At 39.5% G+C, this 17066-nt stretch overlaps 1 protein-coding gene across 1 annotated transcript; it reads right to left on the bottom strand.

Moving 5' to 3' along the window:
• Positions 1–271: 271 nt before the first annotated feature.
• On the bottom strand, positions 272–14346 carry faxdc2 (fatty acid hydroxylase domain containing 2). Its single transcript, XM_032575433.1, has 9 exons — positions 14179–14346; positions 13176–13219; positions 10516–10613; positions 6119–6222; positions 4861–4982; positions 2496–2701; positions 2300–2405; positions 1296–1462; positions 272–682 (listed from the first exon to the last, which is right to left on the bottom strand). Exons 1-9 carry the CDS (start codon positions 14195–14197, stop codon positions 526–528), a joined length of 1023 nt encoding a protein of 340 aa, XP_032431324.1. The 5' UTR covers positions 14198–14346; the 3' UTR covers positions 272–525.
• Positions 14347–17066: the final 2720 nt, after the last annotated feature.

Raw genomic sequence — 17066 nt, 5'->3', positions numbered from 1 at the left:
TGGTCGACTAGCAGCGGCCAGGCCGAGACGTTTCCTCTTCAGTTATGACCATGAAGTCATAATATTACAAGAATAAAGTCATATAATAAGCAAAATAACACAAAAACAAGATGCTAATATTCCCAGAATACAGAAAACACAAAAAGTCACAATGAAACCAAAATAAATATTAACGAAAAAAATTGTTTACCTGCATTATTTTAAACAAAACTGTTATTTCAGTCTTTTAAAGATTTAAATTCTCCACTTCAGAAACAAAAGAATGAAAATGTTTGTGACTCTGAAACATTTTAATGTTCCTGTGAAAATACTCTGCATGTTTTGGATCTGAAGTACAAAATGAGACAAAATGGAAGCAATTAACTGGATTCATGACAAAGTTACAGCCGGAGATGGTCAACATTTCCTTTATCCAATAATTAACATGTTAACGAATCAGAGCGCTGCAGGAGCTACCAATGCCGGGGTCAAAGGTTAAGGCTCCCACAATGACCGGGACCTGCTGAGTGGGGAGGTCGGAGGTCATCACTGGCCCTTCTTGGGGGTTTCGGGGATGCTGTGGGTGAGCGGGGTCAGGCTGGTGAGCAAGGTGTGCCGCTCGTACTGCTTCGTCTGCCGGAACCGGGAGTCGGTGCCGTGCAGCCGGTCCAGAACGCCAAACACGCCGAAGCACTGGTTGAACCTGGAACCAGGAGAGGCACAGATCAACTACCGGGCCGGGGGCCAAACTCGGCCCGCCGCAGACCTTAATGTGGCCCTCCAGACTCCAGAACTCAATCAAAAGTCAACAGGTCTCTGCATTTTTTCACGCTAACGCACTAATGAGTTTATTCCAGTTTATTCCAAACATTAAACATTATTTAATGTTTGGTCACAAACATTAAATGATGCTAATTCCCACCAACAGGGGGCAGCATTACAGCTGTCTCAGCCTGACCTCACTTATCCTCATATTTACTGTGATAAGCACAAATATTGCAAAATGTTGCAAATATTTCTAAATTATCTTCACAAAAACGGATTTTGATTAAATTCTGGAGGGACCAACATGAAAAGATGTTTAATATTTGAATTTGTTCTTATTGAAACCCGAGACAGATGTTAATGTTTCATCCCTACGATCTGCGATGATTGTGAATGAACACGAGTGAAAGAACCATTGGGGTTGGGGTCATAGGGTCGGGTTCCGTGGGTTTGTGGGGTCAGGTTCATGGGTTCGGTACGTGGGGTCTGGTTGGTTCGGTTTGTGGGGTTGGTTCGGTTCGTGGGGTCGGGTTGGGTGGAGTCAAACTGACCGCAGGTGGTGGAAGTCGTGGAACTCGGGCGAAGGCAGGAAGGGGAGGTGGTACCCGCAGTGGGAGATGGTGGTGCTGACCAGAGCCAGGCAGTACCACACACTGGTGGTGGTGATGTGGGACCCCAGCAGGACGGGTCCGATCACCACCGGCAGCATGTTGGAGATCTGAGGGAGACGCAAACATGAAAAACATTTTGTTGCATTAAAATACAGATGAACCTCCTGATGGACCGGTCGACCCGGTTCTACTGGAACCAGAACATCTCCAGCTGCTGTGGTTCTCTGAGTCAAACCAACCAAACCCTCAGAGCAACCAGTGGCTGAAAAACATATAATGTTTCCATATCAGTCAATATTGATAATTGATTCATTTTTTGTTTTAAACATCAGAAATCTTGTCAAACTGCAGATGTGACGTTTCCTGTTTTATCCAATTTTCACTTCCTGCTGGTTATTTTTAAGAAGTTATCTAAAAATAAACCTGAAACTGCAAGTTATTGAACAGGTTGTTGCTAGGCAACCAAAGAGCAAAAGGTCGAGCAGCTAAGGTTTTTCCCTACATCTCCCAGAATGCTTTGTGGTTCTGGATTGGAGTTCAGTTCAAAACTATCAGATGTATTTTCTATTGATCATGGATCTATCATGTATTATTGATTATTTCTGCAGTCTTAGCATTAGCCTAGCACTAGCAGCAAGCGCTAGCTTGTGGTCTTTAGCCAAAGATGCTAAAATCTGACGCCTCCATCTTGTTTCCATCTGGTGAAGAAGGAAGTTGCTCTCAATGTCTTCAGAGGTTTTTGTGTGGTTTCCTTCAGTGGTTCTTGGTGCAGCGCCCCCACAGGCCAGGAGGGGAACAGGTTGGTTTGACTCAGAACCACAGCAGCTGGAGGTGGAGCAGATGGTGGAGTTCTGGTTCCAGTAGAACCGGGTCGACTAGACTGAAGGAGAAAACATCCTGAGTGAATCTACTAGCGGTAAACGGAGAGAAAATGGCGGCTGTACCACGTGCTCCAGAGGATGAGCGTAGATGGAGACGACGCCGATGGGAGCGGTCCACTCATGGTGCTGCTTGTGGAAATGCTTGTAGAGGCTGGGATGGTGGAACAACCTGAGGAACGACAGACGGATCAACGAATGTCCCACTGGGTCTTGGGAACTGGTTCCCAGTATATTTCCAGTATGTCCCAGTGTATCCTGCCTGTGTGAGTAGTAGAACAGGATCTCCTCCAGCATGGAGAACACGGCGAGCTCCATCAGGCCTCGGTGGAAGGTGGGCAGCTCCGGGCCGCAGGGCCGGCCGGTCCGGCTGACCAGCAGGTAGACCAGAACCACCATGGACCCGGAGACCAGCACCTGGTTGAACAGGACGGTCCGAACCGCCTGCCGCAGCTTGGCTGGGTCCACCTGCAGGAACAGACATGGGTCATCGGCTGGACACACCAAGCCGCACGCCGGTACCGACGCCTGAGGCTGCTACAGACAGGAAGTGAATCACAAAGTGATAACTGGAACAGCGCCACCAGCTGGTCAAACATGTCAAAACTTTAATCTGTTCAGTCGGAGCAGAAACTAAACTGAAGCAAAGTTTAATTATTTATTTCAAATAAAAAGTAAAATAAATAAAGACGTCACTCAGAGCACAGAACATAGAAATAGTCTGAATAGATCTGCCCTTATGGATCAGACACATTTTCTGCACCGATATAGATATTGATATTAGATCAGTGAATATTTTAAATGTCAAGATTTGCTGCTAAATGCAGCTTTTTCTACTTTTATTCACATTCAAAATGATTTTCTATGTAATAAATCAATTTTATTCAAAGAAATTGGTCTCAGCAACAAGAATAATCTGGATTATTTTCCTTAAAAACTATTTTACTGCATCAACTGATTGTGATGTAAAATCAGGTCCATAATGTTGGTGAATTTCGGTCAGAATTATTTTATTTCATTTAAAAACCTGAATTAAAGTAACAATTAATTTAATTGGTGTTGAGGTTCTTAGTTTCTCAATATGATCAAAACTTTGTCCATATTCTGATCATGTTTCCATTAAATAATAAACAAAATTAAAATCACATGAATAAATTTGTTCACACAAGTCGTTACAGATATACTTCCTGTCTTCTTCTTCTTTGTGGTCTCCAGCAGTAGCAACTTCCTGTTGATGTGAAATTGTTTCCGTTGCAGTTTAGGAAAGTCAAAAACCTTTTTATTGAAAAACTTGATATCTTTAAATTTAACATTTTAATTCAGGAAATGTGAAACTGCAGAACGATCAGGTGACTGGAAACGCAGCGGCAGACATTTTGTTTCCTAAGTGGCTGTAAATATAAAAACTGCAGCTGGAATCAGGGGGTGAACTTCCTGCTCAGCGTGTTCTGGACCTAATCGCTGATCAATAATCATTAATGTTTATCTGAGAGTTGGACTTTGCTCAGCGGCAGAACGATGTGCCGACGATGTCCTTTCTGATAATCTGAGAATGTTCTAAGATTATCGTTTAATTCCGTCGCGCGTTAAGGATGATCGGGTCGGTAGAATGCCGAGTCGCTCCAATCTAGAATCTGAAATCTAGAATGGGGATTATTGAGCATGTTGGATTGTCCTGAATTATCACATCCTGTGGTTTTTCCCCGGTAGGAGTGAGAGCACCGCCTGCTGGATGTGACAGCAGCCAATCAGGAAGCGGAGCCCCAAACACAGGACAGTTACCATGGTAACCCAGCGTGCCGGCAGAGATCAGAGACCAAATGTGGAAACGAGGTGAAAGTTTATTCAAGGAACATCGGCAGAAACGAGTTAATAAATCTGGTAACTTCTCAGCTTCATTAGCATACGATAACAATAAGCTTCTTCATAACAAAAATATGAATTTTCTTCCACTAACTGCTGTTTTTAGATAAATGGGATGAATTTTGCACTCAAATGTTTTATGAGAGAAAAAAATCTTTGTGTTGTATTTTACATTAAACTGAAAAATTACAAAAACTCCTGGAAGGCCACGTTTGTGCTGCTGTTAGATTACAGTCACAGGGCCGCACAAAGTTCATCCAAGGGCCACAAACGGCCCCCGGGCCGCACTGTGAGCACCCCTGAGGTAGACTGTAGCTCTGACTAGTAAAACATTCACTGATATTTGGTTCAAACGGTGAGATTTAAAATTAGTGGCTTTATCTGTTATTTTGTGCTCATTAATTTCAGTGGAATCAGAAAAACAGAAAAACTTGAATCATAATTAAATTTGAAACCAAAATGAACAGAAAATCATTTTAATTCAACAGATCGACTCTCATCCCGTCACTCGTTAGTCCAAAACTTTCTGGGTTTGTTTCGTCTTTTCCAATTGAATCCAAACCGTCGCTGCGCTTCTGCATCGTCGGCCATGTTTGTTTACTCAAACGTTTTACTGGACTTTCTGTCTGGAGTCCGAACGCTGCCGAGTGAAACCGCTTGGTGCGGCTGGACGCCTCAAACCGACAGCTCTGGTTTTTTAATCGGATTCTGTGCGATCTCTCCGGTTTAGAGAATCAGTCGATTAGTCCAGAACCTGAACCTACCGGATCGTTCCTGCCCTCCTGGATCCGGTACCGGGTGATGAAGGACGGTTTCCCAGACGTGTCCACCAGCAGCAGCAGGCCGTTCAGCATCCAGAACACCAAGGTCGGGGCCAGCATGGTTCCTGTCCCAGATGAAACAAACCGGGTCCAAAATGTTGTGAAACAATAAACTTCATGCCTTGAAATTGGGCCTTTGTATGTCAAATTTGATTTAAATCAACCAAATATTCGGATTTCTGTTGAAAATAGAAAATAGATCTAATCATCGTAGATATTATTATTAGTTTCAACCTGATTGACCTGGAGATGATTTATGTTTCAGGAAATGTCGATGTTCGAGGTTCTAGTTTCTCTAAAGTCGAGATGAAAACAGAATTGTTGGGAATCTATTTTTGCGCCTCATTTTTATTTCATTTATCTATAAAAATCATTTCCGTAAAAGATGGAAAATAATCCATATGCAGCAACTTGTGTATCAGACTGAAGTCAGGAGGGCCGCATAAAATCCCTCAGCGGGCCGTGATGGGCCCCCGAGCCACACTTTGGGCATTGCTGGTTAAAACGTTTGAGAAAAACCAACAAAAATAAATTCCTAAGGATCCAAACCCTGTAAGTTATCAGAAAACAGGTTTAGTTCTCGCTGTGAATTTGATTTTTCAGCGTTAAGAGAACAGAATGAAGTTACTAAAATAAACTTTTCAATAATATTCCAATTTATGAAATGTCCCTAGATATGAGTTTCACTTTTTAATTAAATTATAAACTGAATTAGTTTTAAATCTGTGCAGCTGGTCAAGTTTCTGGAGCTGATATTATACACAATAAAATACAGAAATATATATAAAATATTGTATTATTATTACTAAGATTTGCTTCGTAATCGTAATTTACTGCTTAGAAGAAAATATGAGTTGGATATTTAAGCAACTGTTTCAGATAGAAAATCCAGAAAGTTTTTGGATCTGACCTTTGACCCAGCTGACATCTGAATAAACCGGTTCATGAAGCTGCAGCGACCTTTGACCTTTCCCTTTTCTCAGACAGACGGCAGTAATCTAGTCCTCTTTTACAACTCCTGGGATTAAATTACGTTTTGTTTCCGTCATAAATCTGACGGACGCAGATCGATAGAGATTCTCCAACCTGATGGTTTCACAAACTGACAATAAAAATATTCATCTCAGCCTCAGATCGGTGACCTTTGACCTGAAAGGGAACAAGAACTGGAATATTGATTCTCTAGCATTAATTTTCTTACCTAAGAAGAACAAAGCAGCATCATGACCTTCAAACTGCAGGTAAACCTTCGTCCACAACTTCTGCCAGAAATCTCCTGAAGCTCCCCAGAATCTCTGAAGATGCCTGGAGCCAGAGGTCAGAGGTCACTCAGCTTCTTTAATTGATTTTGTTGTTGAAAAGACGAGAAAAACCCGATTTATATCAGACAACTAAACCATAAACGGTTAAAGCATCACCAAATTCATCATAACAAAAAACATTCATTCATAAAATGCACAAAAATCATGTCTAATATTTAATATCTGTTATTTAAATATTGTTTCAATCTGGGTGTGAGAAAAACATTAACTGAGGGAAAATTTATTACCTGCATAAAAATATAAAACCTGTTTATTAGTGATGCTGATTATAATAGAAATCATTTTTGTTGTTAAATAAAAATGATTCACAGAACCAAAACTATTAAACAGATTCATACAATAATTATCCTTCATTCAGATTTTATAGTGAAAAATTCTTAGTCCAAACCAGAGGTGGCGCTAGACTTCTTTGTTCTGCCTCATGTTGACAGAGAGCATCAAAAATCTGTCATGTTCTGTTTTTACCTGTCAAATTATAATCATATTATCGTCGGTTATTGAGCCGCATTTTGATGCAGAATAGTTCATATTCACCTGGTTGAACCTGAATCCAGATCCCGTCACATCTAACATTTTCTCCATAGTGACACAAACAAATCAATCCTGCAGCTGCTGCTGGAGTTCTGACTAAAACCAGGAAGTCAGACTAAAGCAGCGTTCTGGATCAGAACCAGGAAGATGGAGCACATCACAGCAGATCTACAGCGCTGCACCGGCAGCACGGCTCCTGTTACCGTCGGCTCATGTTACCGTCGGCTCCTGTTACCGTCGGCTCCTGTTACCGTCGGCTCATGTTACCGTCGGCGCATGTTACCGTCGGCTCCTGTTACCGTCGGCTCCTGTTACCGTCGGCTCATGTTACCGTCGGCGCATGTTACCGTCGGCTCCTGTTACCGTCGGCTCATGTTACCGTCGGCTCATGTTACCGTCGGCTCCTGTTACCGTCGGCGCATGTTACCGTCGGCGCATGTTACCGTCGGCGCATGTTACCGTCGGCTCATGTTACCGTCAGCTCCTGTTACCGTCGGCTCCTGTTACCGTCGGCTCATGTTACCGTCGGCTCCTGTTACCGTCGGCGCATGTTACCGTCGGCTCCTGTTACCGTCGGCGCATGTTACCGTCGGCTCCTGTTACCGTCGGCTCATGTTACCGTCGGCTCCTGTTACCGTCGGCGCATGTTACCGTCGGCGCATGTTACCGTCGGCTCCTGTTACCGTCGGCTCCTGTTACCGTCGGCTCCTGTTACCGTCGGCGCATGTTACCGTCGGCGCATGTTTACACTTTAAATGGATCAACACAAAGTTGCATCTCTTTAGTTTCTCTGGTCTGGAATTAAAGGCTCCATTTCAACCAAAGGTTTTTAATGCTCTTCCTCACCAGACGCTCCAAAGAATCCGGTCCAGAACTCTCCAACATTTAGTTCAGAGTCCATGAGGTGATTTTCAGAAAGGATTTTTTACTGATTGATTTTAGGGTAGGTGAACACTTTACTGTGTTCACCAATCAGGGGTGTGAATTATAATCTGTCAAATGACCGACGGGATTCAAATTTTTCCATCATTTAAAAGATAACCGGTCAAAATACGGAAAATATTCCGATAACGCGACCTGTGGTCCAAACAGAAGCAGTAAATATTATTCTATCATAATAATAATAATCTATGCATCATTAGAATATGCCTGATCCAGGGCTGGGTAGTAACTAGTTACATTTACTGGAGAAACTTTTTAGGAGTATTTTTACTACACTGTACCTGAGTAATTTTATCATGAAGTATTTTCACTCTTGAGTCAAATTTCTGGATTTTCTACCAACTGAATGAAAATCAAACGTTTTAACCAGAAACTCATCAGAATCAGAATCAAACCTGCAGCTTCTGCTGAAGTTTAACAAGTTTTTACTGAAACAAAATGATTTGGAAACATTTTTGATTTGTCTGATTTTACGTTTTGTTTGTTTCTTATGTGATTTATTGTCATTTGAGTTCTTAAAATACCAAAATTCAAATTTAACTTTATGTTTTCGTCCATCTGATGATGTCATTTACATTAAATGATTGATCAATGATCAGTTACTTTGTACTTGAGTCGGACTTTTTACCAAATACTTTTTACTTTTATTTGAGGAATGTTTTGTATTCTCTATCCTCCTCTGGTCTAATTGTAGATCTATATATTTATTTATTGTAAAGATTAATATTGATTATTTACATGAGAATGTGACAGATTTCAGCTTCTGGCTAATTTCCATTTCCTGTCCCTATGAATTAATTGTTATTATTATTACTATTATTATTATCTCAAAAGTGGAAGGGAAAGTAGAGATACTTCATAATAAAATTACTAAAGTAAAAGTAAAAAGTACAGCATAGTAAAAATATTCCTAAAAGTAAATTTTTTCAAAAAAGTTACTCAAAACTTCCTGAGTAACTGTAACTAGTTACTACCCAGATTTCTACCATCAAACTCCACACCTTTTCTTATAATGTTTATGTTCTCATGCAGCAAGTTTTGCTTTGACTAGACCAACCCAGAGTTTCCAGACTCAGGATTCTGGTCTTTCCAGCTCCGACTCACCCAGCCGTTTTGTTTCTGTCATGATTCCTTCCCTGCCTTTGTCTCCTCTGTTAATTATTTTGCCACTCAGCCTGGCTAACCGTTAGCTTGGTGCTGTGATGGTCGTAGTTAGCCTGGCCAGCCGTTAGCTTGGTGCTGTGATGGTCGTAGTTAGCCTGGCTAACCGTTAGCTAGGTGCTTTGATGGTCGTAGTTAGCCTGGCTAACCGTTAGCTACGTGCTGTGATGGTCATATTTAGCCTGGCTAGCCGTTAGCTAGGTGCTGTGATGTCGTAGTTAGCCTGGCTAACCGTTAGCTTGGTGCTGTGATGGTCGTAGTTAGCCTGGCTAACCGTTAGCTAGGTGCTTTGATGGTCGTAGTTAGCCTGGCTAACCGTTAGCTACGTGCTGTGATGGTCATATTTAGCCTGGCTAGCCGTTAGCTAGGTGCTGTGATGTCGTAGTTAGCCTGGCTAACCGTTAGCTTGGTGCTGTGATGGTCGTAGTTAGCCTGGCTAACCGTTAGCTAGGTGCTTTGATGGTCGTAGTTAGCCTGGCTAACCGTTAGCTACGTGCTGTGATGGTCATATTGAGCCTGGCTAGCCGTTAGCTAGGTGCTGTGATGTCGTAGTTAGCCTGGCTAACCGTTAGCTTGGTGCTGTGATGGTCGTAGTTAGCCTGGCTAACCGTTAGCTAGGTGCTTTGATGGTCGTAGTTAGCCTGGCTAACCGTTAGCTACGTGCTGTGATGGTCATATTTAGCCTGGCTAGCCGTTAGCTAGGTGCTGTGATGTCGTAGTTAGCCTGGCTAACCGTTAGCTTGGTGCTGTGATGGTCGTAGTTAGACTGGCTAACCGTTAGCTCGGGGCTTTGATGGTCATAGTTAGCCTGGCCAGCCGTTAGCTTGGTGCTGTGATGGTCGTAGTTAGCCTGGCTAACCGTTAGCTAGGTGCTTTGATGGTCGTAGTTAGCCTGGCTAACCGTTAGCTACGTGCTGTGATGGTCATATTTAGCCTGGCTAGCCGTTAGCTAGGTGCTGTGATGTCGTAGTTAGACTGGCTAACCGTTAGCTTGGTGCTGTGATGGTCGTATTAAGCCTGGCTAACCGTTAGCTACGTGCTGTGATGGTCGTAGTTAGCCTGACTAACCGTTAGCTACGTGCTGTGATGGTCGTAGTTAGCCTGGCTAACCGTTAGCTCGGTGCTGTGATGGTCGTATTTAGCCTGGCTAAACTTTAGCTAGGTGCTGTGATGGTCGTAGTTAGCCTGGCTAACCATTAGCTAGGTGCTGTGATGGTCGTAGTTAGCGTGGCTAACCGTTAGCTAGGTGCTTTGATGGTCGTATTTAGCCTGGCCAGCTGTTAGCTAGGTGCTGTGATGGTCGTAGTTAGCCTGGCTAGCCGTTAGCTAGGTGCTGTGATGGTCGTACTTAGCCTGGCTAACCGTTAGCTACGTGCTGTGATGGTCGTAGTTAGCCTGGCTAACCGTTAGCTATGTGCTGTGATGGTCGTAGTTAGCCTGGCTAGCCGTTAGCTAGGTGCTTTGATGGTCGTAGTTAGCCTGGCTAACCGTTAGCTACGTGCTGTGATGGTCGTAGTTAGCCTGGCTAACCGTTAGCTATGTGCTGTGATGGTCGTAGTAAGCCTGGCTAGCCGTTAGCTAGGTGCTGTGATGGTCGTCGTTAGCCTGGCTAGCCGTTAGCTAGGTGTTGTGATGGTCGTACCACGTCAGTGAGTTTCCAAAAGCAGCCAGGAACAGGATTCCAGATCCGATGACAAAAGCAGCTTTCTTCACAGAATCCCACAGTCCTCCTGCTGATTCCTGGAAAACAAACCAGCGCGGTGAACAACAGAGCAGCGTTAGCGTTCACCAGGCAAACAAAACTCCAAATATCCAACCAGAAATTCTGCTACAGATTACAGAGCAAACATGTCTTAGTTCACTGGAAATAAAACACAACATGCAAATAACAGCAAGAGCTTAACTACAGTTAATAATTCCTTAATATTGACAAAAAGTTTCAGTTCCACTGACAGATTATTTCATTCATAGCAAGATATTTTTCTGTTGTAAAGTGAAATAATCTGCCACTGACACCATAACTTTTTCATCAATATTAATGAATTATTAACTTTAAAAAGCTCCTATATCTTGCTGAAAAGTAAGTTTTGTTTTATTTCAAGTGAGGCAGACCAAACCTACTTGGTCAGACTTTGTGTTTTTACAGTGCATAATGGTGATAAATAAACTTTAAAACAAGCAGCTGCCAACAGTTGGTCCAGCGGTGCGTTCAAAGACAGTACGACATTCTCCTTCTCCGCAGTGGGAGACGTCCAGTCAGCAGGGATTAAATTCCAGTCGCATTCCTCAGGCTTTCACCTCGGCCACCTCTACCGTAACCATGGCAACTGCAGGAACAGCGCCGCCTCGGGTGTTTCTGGGTTTCCTCTCGGTTCGAACAGAAAGTTCTGGTTTCATTTTTACCAAATTAAACCATAAACTTTAACTTCATCATTACACTGTAAACAATCATCATTCAGTCTCTGCTTCACCGATGAAAACACTTTAAAATGTTACTAGTTAGGTTGAGCTTGTTGTTATGTAACAAACTCATTAAAATAAATATAAAGGCCTGTAATAATCAGAAGGTTTTAATAGTTCTGGGTTTTTATTACAGCTTAGTTTTATTTTGTTGTGACTTTTTGTTTTATTCAGTTTTAATTAGTTAAATATTATTTAGTTTTTTTTCATACTTTGGTTCATTTTAGGAGCAGAATTTTAAAAAAACTCAAAGTATTGTGATTATGTAAACATTGATTGGGTTATGAATATTCAACAGAAGAAACTGTTTTAATAAAAATATATTTAATTTTGGAGTTTTCTAACAACGTTTGAATGTAAAACTAGTGAATGTAATTTACTGACAGCTGACAAACTGCTTGTTTGAGGGAATAAAACCTGATTTCACATCAGTTTGAAACGCTAATAAATAGATTCTTAAACACCAAAACAAAGGATAATATTTCTATAATTTCAGTATGTTTTATAAATGCATGACAATAGTTCCAGTTAGTTTTAGTTTTTCTCCATTAACGATAAAATTTTATTTATATAGTTAATGAAAATGTTTTTCTCTATTTCAGTTTTTCTTATTTCATTCGTTTTAATAACTATAATAACTTTGGTGAATAATGACGACATAAATATTGTCATAAATATCATTGATAATTTACCTCCAATTTAGCTGAAAATGAGGGTTTTCAATATAGTAATTTTCATAAAGATTATTAATAAATTATGACAAGGCAGAAATAAAGACGGTATGTGTCATAAACTGAACTTTTAAAGCTGCAGAAACAAAACAAATATAATTAATGAACCTTTTAATATTTCAACTGGTACTCTTATAGAAAACTAAGGTTTTATTAAAACCAAAGGATTATGAAAATAACACAAACTCCACCCAAAGACAAAAGGCGAAGAAATGAAAATAAGAGGTCAGATTAATGACTCGGCCTTTTGTGAAACTGACAATCTGCTTCTTCACTTGTTACATAACTGAAGATTGTTTTCTGACAGAAACGGAGATTTATTTCACAAAATTCATCCAACAGTCAAAAATATTAAAATCAGATGTGAGCACAACGCAGCGAGCCGTCTTTATTCCTCACAGATTATATACAACACTAAAATAATGACATTAAATAAATTATCACCACAGTTAGCAAACTGTTGCCTAGCAACGAGAGCAGTTAGCTTGAAAAATTAACCAGCTAACCGAAAGCTACACAGCCGAAAGTTAAAAATGTAATATTCTGAGCAAATGAGTAAAAACCTTTTTATCATTTCTACTAAATTTAACATTTTTATTCTACACTGCAAAAACTCAAAATCTCACCAAGTAGTTTTGGTTTAGCTTAGTGTGAATATCTCAAAACACTAGAAATAAAACTAAACTTTTCAGCTAATATTGATGAAAAATTACTAGTATAAGTGAAATAATCTACCAGTAGAACAATATAACTTATAATATGGGAAAAATGTTTTGTTCCACTGGGAGATTATTTCACTTATAACTAGAAGTTTTTAATCAATATTAAGGAAATATTAACTTGAAACAAGCTCATCTAATCTGGCTAAAACGTTACCTTTAAGTGAGTTTCATTGTATTTCAAGTGAACTAAGATATTCACACTAGAAACTAAACCAAAAATACTTGGTTAGATTTTGTGTTTTTGCAGTGTACTTTCATCAAACTATAAATTAATAGATTAAATTATTATACTGTAATATAGCATTTTATCAGCAGCAGTAATAATAGTTGTTCTGTTTTAAATGAACTCTGTGTGTTAAACATTAAAGTTTGCGGAGATGCGCTCTCACCTGTTGGCCGCTGCCTGCTGAGCTCTTCTCGGCTCTCCCCGTCTCTGCAGACAAACAGAAACAGTGTTTCAAACTGGGTCAGTTTCACAACAGCATGAATGTAGGGGACAGGGTCACCGTCTCCACATGAGACCAAAAGAAGTAGGTCTGCAGGGGCAACATGGCCGACAGCTGAAGGATTATTCTTAAAGTTTGAACTGAAAATGACCAAAAACATGTTTTAGTTCATGGTTTTATTGCCATTCTCCTGGTGAGGTTTAGGAGAATAAAAATACATTTGCAGTAGTTGCTACACAAAAAGACTACCTGTTATTTCCACACAAGCATGTGACTTGTTGCTGCGCCGTCATTTTATTATTTTAATGTCCTCAAATATCTCTTTTAATCTATTCATGGTACAATAATCATCTAAGTGCTGTCTGGAAAAAAATCAGAGCTGCAGGATTACACATAATCCTATTATAATCCATCTTTACAGTGAATGTGCATTTTTCCATCACATTAACGAATCACTAGAGTAAAAATGAAGCAAAAATCAACTAATAATTATTTTTAACAACAAATCTATTAGATAATTATTATCTAAAACTACCACTGAAAAACAAACCTCTGTCTTTCTCCACTACAACAGTTTTATTTCAACGCCACAAATAATCAAAAATGAATGTTTATTTTCAACATAAGGAATACAATAAACAGTCATAACTGTGACGCATTTCCAGGCTTCATTGCTGATGGAAAAATTAATCCAACAGGAAATTCAAATGTCAAGTAAATTGGATTAAGCCCATTAAACCAAATCAAATTAGTTTTTATTGTCAGTGGAAGGTTTTTAAATGTATTTTTAATGTTACAGAAAATAGAAGCACGGAGCGAAATGCTTGATTCTGTTTCTATGAGAACAGAATCATAGAAATCCATAAAGAAGCCAATAAACGGCGCAGAGTTTTTATTAAATAACTTTCAGGCGGATTTTATGACGGCAGGTTGGACAGAAACTCACCGCGTCTCTCCGTCTCCATGTTTCCTGCGCTTTTTCCTCTCTGCTCCTCCTGCAGCCAGCTGACACATGAACTCACAGCCGCAGTTTATTTACTTCTGAAGGACGCTCCTGATTGGCTGCTCCCTGGTCAGCTGACAGAGGCCGAACCCGGAAGTAAGCTCCCGGATGTCCAAGTGTGTTTTCCTGCAGGTCACAGGTTAAAGGTCGAGCTGCGCACTGTCTATAAATGATTAGAGGACATGTAGGGGTCAAAGGTAATGAAAAACAACGCTTTAATCATTTCAATAAATACAAATTTTCACACTTAAACTACAAGGACTTGCAATGAAGGGAAATAATTATTTGGTCTTCTGCTGACTCAAACTAATTATCTTATGATTTTTATTCAATTTCATTTAATGAAGCAGATATTCTGTCTCTAAAAGTGAGAGATTTTTAACATTAGAGAACAAATCATAACTGAACTGCTACAGCTTGCAGCATATTTTGACAAATGGTATGAAATAAATATATGAGCCATCTCTTTTTGGGATTGCTTCATTTAAACAAAATTGTGGGGAAAAGAAAAAAAAATCATATTGTTCTTTAGAAACTGAACTACTGACATTTTTAACAAAACGTTATTTACTAATTAAAAAGTTTTCATAAATATCAGAAAAGGCTGAAATTTATGTTTATAGATAAGAAATATAAAAGTACCCAGCTAAAGAAATGCTGTGTATCTGTAAAAATACTGCCAGTTCCATCAATATGAGTTACTTTGCTGACGGTAAAACTGAATGTGTTTTGCTCAAATTTAGAGAAATTTGAACAAAGTAATGTTAGGGTTAAGAAAACGTTTTACCAACTGACATAAAAAATCAACAGCAAACTGAATCTGATTGGACTGAACTAGCTAGATACAAGGCTAGCTAGTTAGCTAGCTACTTATTTATATCAATAAAGCAAGCATTTGTTTTGTAAAGTGCATTGTGGCAAAAAATATTGTTGCTGTATAAATAAAGATAATAAAATGAAATAACTTATTAAACCATTCAGTTAATAAAGTCTTTCAGAATCATTTTTATTTTCCTTCAACATTTTTTGGTCTTTGTCTATAAAATGTTGTGACTAGATGTGTTTCTGCGAGGTGCTGACTTCAGCCAAACTATCAAAGTATTTCTAGCATTCAGCGTGCAGCGAGTCAGAGACGTGAGGCGTTCGTGTTGCCGTTGTGTCTTAACTATCAGCTGCCGCTCCCTAAACGTGCTGCAAACACACGTGACTCTATTATCAGTCATCATCAATGTTCTCTCTTTAATTGCTAACATAACAAGTCTGGAATTTGTTTTTGAAAACAATTTCAAAAACATCTTTAAACACGCCTGCAGAGAGCTGAGCTTAACTCTTCACAGCAGAATTCATTTTCACAGGTTAGATTTAAAATTCCAGCAGTCAGATCATTTATGAAAACTTTTATTACTCATGTGCTGCACATGTGGCCCCTAAACGATGAAAGAACAACGTGTTAGAACAAAATCACTGACTGATACTTTAACCGTTTACCTTCACTCCTCTGGTCAGATAATAGATATTATTATCAGATAATAGAATATTTCCTCCAGCAAGACAATGAGCCAAAACACACCTGGTCACCTGGCCCAAAACCGATTTATACTTTCTATAATATTTCTGTTTCTTATATTTTCATTTCTTTAGTTTCTCTTCCTCATTCTGCAGGTCAAACTATCATCTGAGGTCATCAGTCAGCTTTGACTCCAGATTAAAGTTGAATTCTGAAGTAATCCCACTCGTGTCATTCCTACCGTACACCTCACCACCGTCTCACTGGCTGCGTTTTATGAACCTTAAATTGTCCAAATTGAAATTACAAAAATAAATTTGCTTAATGAAAAGACGCCAATTTAAAAAAAACCTCAAGTTTTTTGATAAAAAGTTTTTGTGTGAGGATTTTTCAGATGTATGGAAATAGATTTATGAGTCACATTTTCATTATCTGGATGTTACTACTGGCAGAAACGCAGAAGAAGACAACAGGAAGTGGAAGCAGGATGTTTTTTTTCCTTATGTAGCTGGCTCCACCATAACTCTATAATTTATAACTTTTCTATAAAATGGCCGACTACACTTTCCTGAAAACGCTGCATAGCCACTCCCAAGTAGGCGGGGCTTGTGGCCAACTCTGATTGGCTGATAGATAATGAGCGCTAGTTGCTGAATGATAAATATATTTCATGGAACTGTTTACATCCTTGATTTTTAATGCCTTATCGTGTGAGCAAGCATATTCATGTGTGATTTTGATTTAATTGTTAATTAATGGAAACTGTTGGTTATTTACATTAACTGAACGTATAAGCTAGAAATGGAAACGCAGCTGGTTTGTTGGTCCTGCACATAATTCTGCTGATATTTCAATAAATGTATGTACTTCTTGAACGTGTTCAAAACAAACATCAGGCCTTTTCCTGAAACCTTCCTCTGACCATCAGGTTCACAGCTACACCTACAATTATTCACCACGTTAGGTTTAACTACAAAATATATAAACTAGTTTGTGTGTTTCAGTAGCAAGCAGAACATCTTTTGGTTGTAATCAGATCTGATTGATAATTTCTGACATTACAGAGGAATCTGAATGCTGAAACTGTTTATTTCAGTCCCAGCAGATCTTCAGGTCGGATGACTGGTGGAGATAAACAAGAAATATATTCTGTTCAGGGGTTCAATGTTTTGGTAAAAATCTTGTTCAGTTAATTTTATTTAACTATATATTCTGTTCTTTCTTTCCTTTTTGTCATTTTTTTTGTCAAGTTGGATGTTTTCAGCAAACCTAACTTTTAGTTGGGGTTGAATCATTTTAGCTGCATGTGTATTTCCCAATAGTT

The sequence above is a fragment of the Xiphophorus hellerii genome, chromosome 11, assembly GCF_003331165.1.
Source record: "Xiphophorus hellerii strain 12219 chromosome 11, Xiphophorus_hellerii-4.1, whole genome shotgun sequence".
NCBI classification, from domain to species: domain Eukaryota; kingdom Metazoa; phylum Chordata; class Actinopteri; order Cyprinodontiformes; family Poeciliidae; genus Xiphophorus; species Xiphophorus hellerii.
Note: the sequence above shows the minus strand (reverse complement) of the source record. Positions and strands in the feature narration are given on the sequence as shown.